The sequence below is a fragment of the Lichenostomus cassidix genome, chromosome 4 (assembly GCF_008360975.1).
Source record: "Lichenostomus cassidix isolate B80296 chromosome 4, HeHo_3.0, whole genome shotgun sequence".
In the NCBI taxonomy this organism is placed as follows: domain Eukaryota; kingdom Metazoa; phylum Chordata; class Aves; order Passeriformes; family Meliphagidae; genus Lichenostomus; species Lichenostomus cassidix.
Genome location: NC_139484.1, coordinates 7,694,221 through 7,707,418, shown reverse-complemented (window position 1 = coordinate 7,707,418; position 13,198 = coordinate 7,694,221). Strand labels below are relative to the sequence as shown.

The window sequence follows — 13,198 nt, the reverse complement described above, 5'->3', positions numbered from 1 at the left end:
CTGCAAGGCTGCAATTGGGTCACCCTGAAGCTTTTATTTTCCAGGCTAAAAAAAATCCTAATTCTCATAGCTTTCCCTCATAACAGAGGTGGTCCATTCCTCTGATAACCTTCGTGGCTTCCTCTGGGCTTGCTCCAACAGGTCCATGTCCTTCCAGTGCCAAGGATCCCAGAGCTGGATGCAGCATTCCAGGCAGGGTCTCACCTGAGTGGGGCAGAGGGGCAGAATCCCCCTTCCCCTGCTGCCCACACTGAGGATGAGCCCAAGACACAGATGGTTTCTTGCAATACAGATTGAAGTTGAGCTTCATCACTGACAAGCATTTTACACCCCTTCCCTGGAGACTGATTTTCCAAGAGAGCTGTTCTTCTCCCCCTCATTCCCATCCCTGCTTGCAGCACTGGCTGAACTTCTTGGTGAAGAATATTCCCCTTTCAGGTGGTCAGGGAAGAGAGTCCCACTGCCATTGCTGCATCCAAGAGGGATAAAGGGGAAAGAGCTGGCACTGGCTTCTCCTAAGTGCACGCATGAGGAAAGTAGGTCATGCTGAACCCAGAAAAAAAAATTTAGGATGAAGCAAAATGAGTGGGAGAAAGCAAGCCAAAATCACAAACCCCAAGAGTGGAGGAACGCAGGGGTTTGGGGAGGCTCAGATCCAGGGTATTCAGGGAGGTATCCAAGCAGTTGTTCAGAAAGTGGATGTGCCAGGCCAGGACCCCAGCACCAGGAAGATGGTGAGAGCCATGGCAACCAAGATATTCCTCCATTTTCCAACTCCCTGTAGTTGTAGCCTGGGGATCACCAAATAAGACTTGCAATTTCAAGCCATTGCAAACTGTCAAACCCAAAATACAATCTTGGGTTTTTCAGCACAAGTCTTTCATCTTGTTGTGCTGCCAACACACTCATTTATCAGAAGCCTTGAACGTTTCTTATCACCATTTTGAAAATGTGAACAAGCTACTTTATGTCACCCTCTTGTTGCTGGCTGGTGCTTTTGTAAACTACTCATTGTAACAAACTTTCACAGGACAGACTATAACCCTGAGAACAGCCCCGCCTCTTGACGGGGCTCTCAACCCTTCTGAATTTTCAAGGTAAATCATGTATTATGTACATTTTCAAAGGAATGTTGACCTCGGTGCTCAAGTGGTTCACATTCCAGTTTTCCATAGCCCACTTGCCAGGTTTCCCTTCAAGACTTTCTTTAAATAAGCAAGCAAATGTTATAGGAGAAAAAAAATTAAGATAACTGTAGGAATTCATCTCGAGCACTTATCTGTATCTAGATTGGCTTTTGTGTTTTCAGTCTAGTTGAATAAGCAGATCCCTAAATCTTAGGGACCAAGGGAATGTTAGGTGCATTCTTCTCTTGTAACCAAGCACGGTGCAAGGAAGAGTCTCTTGAAGAGATGCACGTCCTCCACCCATTTTTCTTTTAGTTTGTTTGCTTCCCAAGTAAAGGAAACAGAAACACCCACCACTGCTAGTCTGGCAGCTTGTCAGGTTTGTGAGAGTCACCTTTAGAGGGCACCATGTTGTTGGACAACTGTTCGTACTGAAGTTTCCATGGAATCTCAGAGCTTCCTTAGTTACATGACAGATCAGAGCCTCTGCACCTATGGTAGGATAGAAAGGTCATCCTAGGACAAGAGAATTTGCATTTATGCACTCGAAAGAACTGCTGTTGAGTGAAGTCTGCTAAGGAGAGGGAATCTGCCTGCAGAAATAGCAAATCTTAGGAGATGCCTCCACACTGCTGTGGATCAAGAATTTATCTACCCTCGAAAATTTATCTACCTGGGAGCATTCCTTTTTCATTAATAATGTTAAACAGGTTGTTAAGAATAATCAATACCAGCTATTCTTTAGTCTGATCAGACTAAAACTGATGATCAGAAAATCATCAGATGTGATACTAAAAGGAGTGCTTATCTTATATTGGGAAACATTCCTTATCCCTCTGTGTAATCTGCTGTCGAGACAAATTGACCTTCTGTTCTCTTGTGCTTTTTCAAAAATTATTTATACACTGTGTTATTTTTTCAAAACAAAATGCTATTTCCCCTTTTTTGTATTCCCGATCCTATATATAGATTAAGTTTTGTGATCTCCATTTTTCGCTGCTTTCAGCAGGAATGCTCCATGTTTACCGAGCTGTGCTGAAAAGCTGAGAACTTCAGTTCAATACCGAAGCACTCTGTCAGCTGGAGGGCCCTTCCAGAGGAATTCTTTAGGCTCTGCAGTGCGCTGGATAAACGGAGATGACAGAGGCGAGGCTCTGTGCCTCCCCCGGAGCGGCGGAGCGGCTCAGCCCTTACGTAAGGCTGCAGCTCCCTGCCAGCCCCTCGGGTCGGCGGCGGCTGAGGAGAGCCCTTCATGTGACCCTCAGCCTTCCCAAACAGCCCAATATTAATGTGAGACATAAAGGCTGCACGTTACATAAGCGTCTCTTCTGGCCAAGTATTTCCTACTGCAGTAACCGATATTTAATTTTAACTTGCCGCTAAAATAAAACCTTCTGTGGGTAGAAGGAAGTGTATGGGTGGGAACGGGGAATGGAGGTTATTCGTGTCCCAACAGGAATGTGCCAGAAAGATCAGTGATGTATTTTTGTTTGATTTACATGGCCAAGTTAGCCTGACAGCATCTGTTACCCGAAGTGCCCCAAGACCCATTCCATGCTTTGGCTAATACAGCCAAAAGGAGAATTGCAAATGTTGTGAAACGCATTTTAACTACACCTTTGCTGTCCACTAAAACACTGCGTTTTAAAGGTATCCTAAAAACAGTAGCGTAATTATAATTTACTTAGAAATGCACTGACCTGGCATTTTTACTTGGTCTGAAGGACAGAAGGTGCAAAATGCAGTTTCAGCATTTAAAAACATGAGGGAAGCAGATGACTGTCCGTGTGGCCACCTAAGGCTGAAACCTCTGAGGTGCGGTATGGAAACTCAGTGTTGTGTGGGATTGTAGCCTGTTTTGATGTGCTGAATTTGCCTGATAAATCTGAAAGTCATCAGGTTTTCCTCTGGCCTACCTGCAGCAGCATGAGGTTTTTGGGATTGCCAGATCCCGTTGCGGCAGAAGGGAATTCCTGAGGGTCGTGCTATCTGTCCTGTGCCCTGTCTGAAATCTGCCTTCTTACTGACCTAAAGAGAGCCAGAGTTTTGCTTCAAAGTTACACCCTGGGATTGCAGCTTCTGCCATAAAGAGCACTGGGATGTGACTATATCTGCCTGCCAAGCGTTTCTTAGAAAAACGGCAGGTTTTTTACCTCAGCAATTTAATTTTTTTTTTACTTCAGCTGCCCATGGTGTCACCTGAGGGGAGCCCCTCCTTTGCTGACTGCTCGCCCTCACCAGCCCAGTTAGAAATCGCTCCCAGATCAAATACTAAGAAATATCAGAATCCGTTTTGTCACGTTTCCTTAAAAAAGGGTTGAGCGAGGAGGGCAGAAAGGCCAGTTAATGCCTCTCTCTCCTTTTTCAGGTGGTGGCGGTGACTGCGGGCTGCTAACTGGCAGCTTTGTCCTGAGGGGAGAAGCAGGGCTCTGGAGGGCAGGGGGTGCCCGATTCCATGGGGATATCGGGGGGCACTCACACGGGGGGCTCTGAGGGGCCGGACGGCTGTGAGGGGAGCCTGAGCGGGCTGGCCGTGCCGGGGCCATGAGGGGACACCTCACGGGGAGCCCCACGGCCCTCGGGAGAGGCGAGCGGCGCGGAGCCACAGCTGTGAGGGAGGAGGCGGCGCGGGGGCCGCTGGGGGCGATGGCGGCCGGGCGGGCCGTGTCCCCGCCCCGCGGCGCTCTCCCTGCGCCCGCCCGCCCTCCGCCGCCGCTGCCATTGGGAGCCGAGCCGAGCCGCGCCGCGCCGAGCCCAGGCAGCTGCCGGTCCCGCTCCGCCGCCATCGCCATGAGCTTCTTGTTGTGAGTACCCGCGGGGTGCGGGGGGTCTTTTCCTTTTACCGTGCGCCGTCCCGCCGGCCAGGGCTGGGCAGGGCAGCACCGAGGGGACGCGGCTGCCTCCCGCCGCCGCCCGCCGCTCCCCGCCGGCCTGGCGCCCGCTCCGTCCGCTCCCCGCTCTCTCCCTTTGTGCCCCGGGCCCCCGGCGGCCCTGCCTGGAGCAGCCGCCCCGCTCGGCCGGCAGGGAGCGGCGCGGCCGCCTCGCCGTGAGGGCGTTTGGAGGGCGGGCGAGCCGGGCTTCCCCTTCCCGCACGGCTTCCCCTCCCGGACACGAGTTTGGAAACAGCCACGGGTCGTCAGCCTGGGGGAACCTCCCCGGTTTGCCGCCTGGCGAAGGGGTGTCGCCGGGCAGGCGAGAGCGGGGTCGGGGTCAGACACCCACCCGAGGCGTCTCCTCGGGCTTTTGTGATGTTTCCGTGCGTGTTTCTCGTTTCTGGCGGGCAGGGGTTGGTGCCGTAGCGTTGTGTGCCCCGGCTGAGTTAGCAGCCGGCGTGTGGAAGTGAATCCCGGGGCAGGTGGGGCTCCCGAGCCCCGCTAGGGAGCTGGCCAGGCTTTACTGCGGCAGGAAGGAGCTCCCTTGGGAGGCGGTGGCGATCCAGGTGCGCGCAGAGCCCCACTTCTTGAAATTTTGCTTCGTGGACAAGAACCGAATGAACTTTGGTCCCTCCCCTTGGAAACAAAGACGAGGTACTTGTGACAATTACCATAAACCGGTTCAGTGACCTATTAATTAAGGCGAAGATGCGCTCTAGGGAAAGAAGGGCGATCGAGGCAGCTGAAAAAGGCCCTCTGGAAGAGGCGAGCTCCATTAAGGCCTTGTCCCCGCTGAGTGTTCCCGCACACTCCGGTTGTTCCGTGGGACTCTTGCCGGAACACCTGAGAGTAGTTAGAGGCTTACACTGATAACCAGCAGACGTAGATGTGGCCTGGGTTTAGAGAAGAGACTTTATCTCAGAGCTGGAGTGTTCTAGTAAGTTGTGTTCTCATGGAGACAAATAGCCCTGGCGCTGGCTTCCTCCTCAGTCCCTCCCTTGCGTTTATCTTTTAACTCTGCTGTACCCAGCCCGCTGGCTTGTTGTGCTCCGTGCTCCCGGAGGGATTCTGAAAGGCACCTCTCGGGTGCAGATGACTGACTGTCCGTGGATTGAGGCGCGGTGCTCCTAATGAGAAGCCCAGCTGTCCCCCTCCTTCGTAATTCTCAGCTGCCGTGGTGGTGGAGAAGGGGGGACAGGATTTCGAGTGTCCTGGGAGTCTGTTTTGCAAATTAGAGAGCCTCCCTCTCCGTGGCGTTTGGCTGAGTGGGAATGGAAAAGCATGAAACCCTCCACCCTCTGTCACGGGCAATAATGAGATGCTTGTTTCTTTTTCCAGACCCTTCTGAAACCTAGGAAAGCAAACCTTTATCCCCGTGTCCATTGTTCCAAGTGATCCTTCTGGCTGAAATATAGAAATGGAAACTGGAGTTAGTGCATGGCAAAGCTAGAAATGTTGGCAAAGCTGCTTCAGCTGTTGTTGGCAGAGTGCTGTAGACGGCACCTAATTTGCTCATCTGCAGTCTAGAAGTGGATGAAAAAAAATTGAAAAAAATGCCTGGTAGGCCTCGGAGAGACCAGGGAAACTTTCTGTGTTACTGGTATGGAGTTATGGGTTATTTTTGTTAGAGTGGTTTCTTTAGGGGTCCAGAAAGTTAGCATCATCTTTTGTCAGACTTGAATTTTGACTTGGTAAGAGTTATTCCGAGATAATGCTTGGATATCAGCAGGTTGAGTAACGCCAACTTGAATTTTGAGCTGCAAACCCCCCACGTTTTGCATGGTACTTGTAACACAGTCTTTCACAGTGCTTTTTCTCCGCTTTCTCATTGCGGGGTCTGCTGTGTGGAGGTGCCATCAGTGTTTGTCCGTGCTGCTTTCCCTGCCTCAGTGACACTGCTGTCCTTCTGTGAGCTGAGTCACAGTTTGGGGCTCGCCGTGGGGACGCGAGGAGGATTGTTCTTGTGCAGCGGGAATGTTTCCTGCACGGCACCGAACCTGTCGCGCAGGTTTATCGTCAGGGACCGGGCTGCAGCGTGTCGGTCTGACACCCAGCACGGTGCCAAAAGCTGTGCTCTCCTGCAGGCTCACTTGCTGTCAAATAACAGGGGGATTGTGCTTGGATAACGCAGGGCCCCCCTCACGTGGGCCTTGTCCCTTGACAAATCCGTGGCTATTCTTCCCTGTTGCTAGGGCCAGTGAGATATAAAGCTACATGGGGGGAAGAAGAAAATCAAGGGGAGCCATTGTCTTCTCTGCTTATGGGGAACACTATAAAAAGACTGTCTTGTGTGGCGAGTCACTGAATTAATACAACTCGGTTTTGACAGCAATTGTTATTTTCAGCGCCACAGTTTTCCCTTTCTGATCAGTTTCTTCCTTTCTGAAAAGACTTTATAAACCTCTCCAGTGGCTGAATAGGTTATCCTGAATCTTTAAAAACAATTTAAAAATGGTTATTGGACTAAAAAATATCTCCAGTTCTGAAAAACACTGCCTGGTAAGTTCTCTCTAGAAGGAAATTACAGCATAATTGCAGGTACTTTAGCTTACATCTCCAAGGAAAAAAATTAAAGATAGTTATGGTGGGCGTGCCAGATGGTAACATGCTTGTGTTATCCTCTGCTGGCAAAACTTACATAAAAAAGAAACTAGATGAAAACCATTTATTTATAAAAGGAAAATAGTCCGTTTTATTATTGAAGTTCTGAAATTGTGTATTCCTTAAAAAAACCCCACAGAACCCCTGTCTTTGGATTAGTGAATCCCTCTCCGAAGATTCCAGCAGGGATTTTAAAAATGAGATTGATTTAAGTAGTTGTTGCCTGATCAGTCTTGGAAGGATGAGGAGCTGCTGGAGGTGAGTGAGGATGAGTGGCTGTTGTTGGGGGCACATGAGTTTGTGAGTGAGGGCCACGTTAACTTTTAAACCAAACTGGGGGCAAGATGTCCTGTTCCCTCTCTGCCTTGTTCTGCAGCACAGTGGAGGAGCCTGGCAGCTGCTTTCTGATGCTCCACGTGGTTTGCTGGTTTTTCATTTTAAGCTGAAATCATACTTTGTGTGTAAATATATGTGCAGAAGTTGTAGTGAGGCATTACTTCCCCCCTCCACCACTTCTTGTAGAATAATAGCAAAATCAGAGCTGATGGGTTTGTTTCCAGATTGACAAGCAGTGTGGCCTTCCCAGCTCCTCAGGCTGCTCCTGCTGTTGGAGAAGATCAGGGCTGTTTGTTGTTGTTCCTTCCTCAGCTTCCCGAGGTGTTGAGTTGCTGCTCCTTGTCCGAGGAATTCCCTTCCTAATGTGGGCAGTGTAGCAGCTGAGTGCTTTGTAAGTGCTCCTTCCATACTTCTGGAGATGTGTTTGTCTCCTCTTGATCAAGGACTCCCCCAGAGGACCAGCAGGCACTCCTAACCTGGAATTTGCTTGTGGAAAATCAGTGTGTAGGCATTTGCAGACTGTTAGAAATGGGAAATATAGTGGACATCCAGATGTTTCCCCCCATGTGTTTTAATGTATTTTACTTCAGTTTTAGCTTGAGGAGTGTAATGCTGCTGTGGGAGCAGGGCAGAGACTCTCCACACAGGAATGTGTTCATATAAAATCAGCTGCTTAACCAGTACTATTAGTGATGTGTTCAGCTCCCTATTTTTTTTAATGGAAAGTACTGGGATCAAGAAGTCTCTCGAGTATTCCCATAAGTAAATTGGAGAGAGAACTGTAAAGCTATTGCCAGCTTCCTAAAGAATTTTTTTTAAGCCTTAGTAACAGTAATTTTGACTTCTGAGGAAAGCAGAAATGTTCCGTAGCCGTCGGGTTTAAATGGAATCAGCTCTGACAATGAACTTAAAGGGAAGTTAAAACATGGGGTTTAGGGTGTCAGATAATGGGGTGCTGCTGCCTTATCAGTGAGGTTGGAGGTAGAGAGCAAGGAAGTTGCTGCCTGGCTTTTATTTCTGCAAGAATGAGTCTGCCTCGGAGTCTGCACAGAATTGTGCAGAGCAGTTCAGACTGAGATGTCTGCTCTTGGCTCGGTGCAAGTTTTCCCCCTACTACTGTGTTTTTGGAGCATGTAGTAGGTGAAGTGAGGGATTGTCACTTTTCAATGTTGTTAGGTAGCTCCTTCTCAGATAGAAACATTCGTTTGGAATGGAAGAGAAAAGCATAGGAAGAAGGGCATTGTTCAGTGCGAAAGTTGTGTTTACTACATCGCAGTGATGTCCGGTCTTAATTGCTTCCTAATTGTTTGCTTTTGTGCCACTATTGTTTTCCCTTGTTTGTCCTTCCCTCTTTGTGTTTGCAGTGTAAGTGAGCCAATGCCAGTAGCTGTTTGCAGGGAGGAGTGATGGAACAAGGATCACTTTTGGGGGGAATTTGTGCGCTGGAGAGTGGCTGGAATTTTTTGTCTTTATCAAATGCCTTTGTCACCTTTTCATTTTCATACAGGTCTTTGGATTTAGGGCCTCCTTATTGTGACAACAGCCATGGGGTCACAGTTCCATCTCATGCTGTCCTGAGAGATACACAGTCGTTTTTATCTTGTTTGAAAAAGGATAAAGTATTAGAAGCATTTGTCTGCCAGGCAGTGGCTGGAGAGTTGCATGAATCTGCCTGAATGAAGCTGCTTGTTTTTCTTAGAGAAGTAAATAACAGCATTAAATTTGGCCACTTTAAGTCTCCCCTCATAAGCAATAAGGCAGATCTTACTGCTAGAGCTATCAATAAGCCTCTGACCCACAAATCAACCTAAACCACAGGACATACTTTGTGATGCTTTTAGCATTTGTAAACTAAGCCACTTCCTATTAGAGTTGAGCTACAACAAACTTGCTGTTTAGGTTTGGTCTTTTTTTGTTTTTCCTTTTAAATACACAGAGACAGAGACTGTGGCTTATAAATTCAGTTGCTAAAAAATCTGTTTTCAGCGAGAATGGAGTATAACTTTATTACTCTTCGCTGAATTTAAAAAATTTCTCTAGCCTTTACATTTCATGATGTGGTGTTGTGAAGATCCAGTGCTTTGCTTTGTCATCTGTGTACATGGATCTCTCAGGTGCTTTCCGAGGACACTGCTGCTTGGGTCAGTATTTTGGGGAGGAAATGTGAAAGAACGGAATGAGAGCTGAAGATTTGCATGTATCCATGCAGCTTGAATTGGTTCCTGGAGAATAAATTTGAAATAACTTTTAATTTCTTAGTGAGCTTAGGTACAATGCATGGGGCATCTCAGGCATGTTCTGTTTGATTCAAGGCTTTGCTTCCCATTTCAAATGCGTAGCCTGAGTCAGCTGTCAGTCGGATCACATGGAGGAGATGGTAATTTTGTGTGTCAGTCCCACCCTATGAATTCATGAAGGTAACAGTAGTTTTTGCCTTGCAAATGTGTTTTGATACTTTTAAAAGCAGTCCAGGGAAGCTAATTCATTCACCCTTCTTGTGCCTTTTTTTCCCCCCTGAAATCCAACCCTGACCTTAGCTTCTTGTCCCAGCATTCCTGCTGCTTTTTTTTTTTTTTTTATTTTTGGTGTGTGAAGATACTTCCACCTTGTTCACTCTATGTTCTCTTGCTTCTCCAGTTTACAGATGATCCTTGGCAGGAATTCATTCCTTTTGGTATTCTTACATACCTCAAGAGATCCAGCCCGTATTTCACTTGAGTTTTAGTTGAGGTTAGCTTGTTTTGTTTTGTTGTTGTTGTCTGTCCTTGCAGCAGTTCATCTTTCACTGTGGTCATTTGCCCCTGGAATTAATTGCTTGTGTCCTCAAGATACTGACGTACAAAATCTTAATCCCTTCCTCACTGAAGGAGAACATCTTGCAGATCAGGATTTACAATGCCTGGATTTGTTGTCTTTATCACAAGTTTAATTCCTTTCTTTATGACAAAGAGAACAAATGAGTTTAAGTAAGCTTTGGTAAATTCCTCTTTTGCTAAAAATTGAGACAACTGATTTTTGATACAGAAATAATTTCAACACACATAATGTTTGGGTGGGGTTTTATGTTGATCTTAATGAAATAACCTGTTTGTTGTTTTGGTAGGTGGTACTTTAATTGCATTTTTACCAACTTCAGTAGCACAGTCCTGGTTTTGCTTGGATGGATTAATTGTTTTAGGGACTTGCTCAGTGTTCTGGATCCAGGAATCAAAATGGCATTACTTTGTCTTTTACTTTATGGGCACACAATAGTGCTTTTTCAAATGCTGAGGTGAACCTTTTAGAAAAAATAGCATCTCTAATGTCCTGTTTCTAACTTTTGTGGTTGACAGCTCTTCTTGAAATTTCTTGCTGCAATGGGAGTGGAAAAATACAAGAGGAAAAGTCTGTATATTTAAATTCATGGAACAGTTAAACTGACTTTGGGCACAACTGTTAAATGCTCAAGCTTAAATAATTTCAAAATAAATGTTCTCCTGTTTATGTAGAAGCAGTTGTTCTCCCTCAGATGCTTCAGGCAGGTGGGTTTTCCTGATAGGATACTTTGCAAGAGATAAGCAAATTTTCCTGAAGATAGTTACACATGGCACATACAGGATTTTATTAAATATGGGGAATGTGTAAGAAATACTTGGGGGTGAGATAATGCAGTGTATTTTTGGAAAGCTGTTGGATTATTCATTGCTGCCTCCTGTCCATTCCTTCTTCCTCTTGTTCTCTGTCTTATTTCTTGCCTCTAATGATTGTTAGTTCCTGGATCCAGACCCCGTTTTGCCTCTTAATCCAAGTGTAAGTGTAACCTTCCGTCTCTGTTTGAGATCTTCTGTTGGGAAGTTGCCTAGTATTTGTCCTTTGCCACGTTCTGTGCTCAGCCTGTTTTGCGTGGGGGTTACAGTAAAGGGCAGCCTTTTATAAAGTGCTAAAGTGACTCTTTCCCCATGAAAGTTTAGTTCAATTTTGCCTTTAACTGCCAATTCTCTAAGCACATGAAGAGATGGGTCTATTATGGTGTTTAAAAGGATTGAAGACTGTCTTAGACTCTTCAGTTAAGTCTTTTTTTTCTTCCTTTAGAAATGCCCTGATGCGATTTCTTAGGTTGTATGACTAGATTTGCTTTAGTCATTCATTAAGCATTGGTTTCCAAAAGCACTGATCAGCATTTTGGGAAGCCATCCATGTTCTGAGGCATGTTCTCCAAGCACTATATTTGGTGTACAAGTAAGGATCTAATTTGATGCTAGAGCCAAGCTTTTATTACTGCAATTTATCACCCTCAGCGGGTTGTGGATGGCTTTCTGCAAAGCTCTGCTTCCTACTTTTAAATGTATTTACAGGGTGTGACTGTTAGCAGCAGTTTGGGACGCAGAGGGCATTAGTCATGTACAGACAGATAATTCAGCTGAATGTAAGGAAATCTGCATGGCAGGAGGAGCAGTTTGCTGTGGAAAGGTGTGGACACCTTTTGTGTGGGACACTTATCCATGTTTATCACATGGAAGAAGTGCTGGAGTAAGGGAATCACAGGTAGTCAAACACTGTTCATCACCTGCTTTATTACTGGGACGTGCTCCCCCTTTCCCTCCTGCCCCAGCAGCTGGGTGATGCCTGTGGAACTGGCAGTGTGAGAGGCTGCCCGAGGCAGCCTGGAGCTCTCCAGGCCACTTCAGGATAGTCTAAGTTACCTGGGGAAAGATCTTGAGCTCCTTCATGTCAAATGGTTTAGTAAACCTTCTTTCTTTGTGAACGCTTCCAGGGTCCTTTCTTGGAACACCATCCGGTGTATCACTGAAAGGAATAACCCAGACTTGGAGCTTTATATATTTCCTTGTATTTCTTTTATGAATTGCTCAGTTTTATATATGGGAACGGGTAGATTTTACAAAATAAAATGTGCAGTTTTGTCCACTGAATAGTGTTTTAGGTACACTCCTGCAGTAAAGAGATTTGAACCTTTGTGAAAACTACACTTGAAAACATAACTGGGTGAAGTTCTGACTTGAGTTGGAGTTCATGCTGTGCCCTCCCTTTTCAGCAAGCTGATGCTAATTGACAGAAATAAGGGTTTCTTGAGAAAAGAGGGGAACATTACTGAGGAAATAGTGCTGTTTAGCTTGCAGGGAGCTTAATTAGTGACTGAAATGTTCAAAATAGTGAACTTCATCTCATTGGAAAAAACAAAGCAGTTGGAAAAGAAGGAATTCTTCATGTTTACCTTCTTCAAAGCTTCCAGTAGCTTGCCCTTTTAAAGTACTATGTGAATATTAGGATATTAGAAGAAATAAATCTGGTTTTGATTATTCCTTTACAGTTCCACGGGTATGTGTGTGTGTATGGACACAGTAAATGTTAATATTGAAATAGTTGAGGAAGCTGTGTCTGATTGAAAGGACCCAACAGAACAGCCAAGACAAGTGCTCACCTTTCTTAAAAATATACAGTCTGTTTGTAGTAAGCTTGAAATGTGAGTGAGGACAGCGTTGTGTTTGCCTCGGAGTAGTCAGTGGATTCCTGGGAGCATGCAGTAAATTGTTTGGGATAATCTTGATTACTCTCATGCAACAGGATTTCAAATGGATGTCAGGAAGAGGAGCACATGTAGAGATACTTGGGCCTCTGCTGAAAGCTTCTTTGTTGCTAATTGGAGTGAAAACGTGATGTGAAAATGTGTTTCAAGTTTGGTGGCCTTAAGGCTCTCAGAAAAAGTCTGAGAAACATGGGAACAGCAGTGCTGTGACATCAGTAAAACACACAGGGAGCCTTTTGGGAGGCTACAGGTTTTGTGCCATGGACACATTCTGGTTCCTGTGCTGTCCCCGTGTCTGCCTGCCTCTCTATGCAAGTCAGGAGGGCATGCTTGCCTAGAAAACTTGGATTCAAGCTTTTCTGTGATGGATACTGCTGTGTACTGCTGTTTGTGGCTCTGGCCTGCCCCTCTCTGTTAGTCCTGCAGGGAACAAGGCAGGAGAGGTTGAGTCACTTCCGCAACCGTTGGCTGCCTTGGGAATAGTTTGATTGTGTTTGGAGTGCACAGACAGGGCTCTGGTAGTATCCAGCGAGGGCAACTGTGACTTTGTTTATTTTGAGGATTTTCCAGGAGATGAAAGTGTATTAAATGAATGCATTGTAAATGAAACAGGGGAATTTATTTTGGTTGTGAGCATAGCAAACTGATGATGATTTCCCGGTCATGGGATGGAGTTCTGGATGCTTGCTTGTTCCTTGCGCTGGGAATTGCGATTACTCGGGAGAAGGGTTGCATCC

The 13,198-nt window shown here is 46.2% G+C and overlaps 1 protein-coding gene and 1 long non-coding RNA gene across 2 annotated transcripts in view; one reads left to right on the top strand and one right to left on the bottom strand.

Moving 5' to 3' along the window:
* Positions 1–493: 493 nt before the first annotated feature.
* LOC146437767 (uncharacterized) lies at positions 494–3,818 on the bottom strand. The gene is made up of 3 exons (XR_014851517.1): positions 3,607–3,818; positions 3,044–3,155; positions 494–1,619 (listed from the first exon to the last, which is right to left on the bottom strand). It is a non-coding gene; the product is annotated as an uncharacterized LOC146437767 (long non-coding RNA).
* Positions 3,766–13,198, top strand: part of MOB1B (MOB kinase activator 1B) — a 25,103-nt gene continuing 15,670 nt past the window's right edge. The window contains exon 1 of the mRNA XM_085057736.1: positions 3,766–3,931. Coding sequence (XP_084913862.1) covers positions 3,774–3,931 — 158 coding nt within the window. The 5' untranslated portion in view covers positions 3,766–3,773. The remainder of the gene's footprint in view (positions 3,932–13,198) is intronic.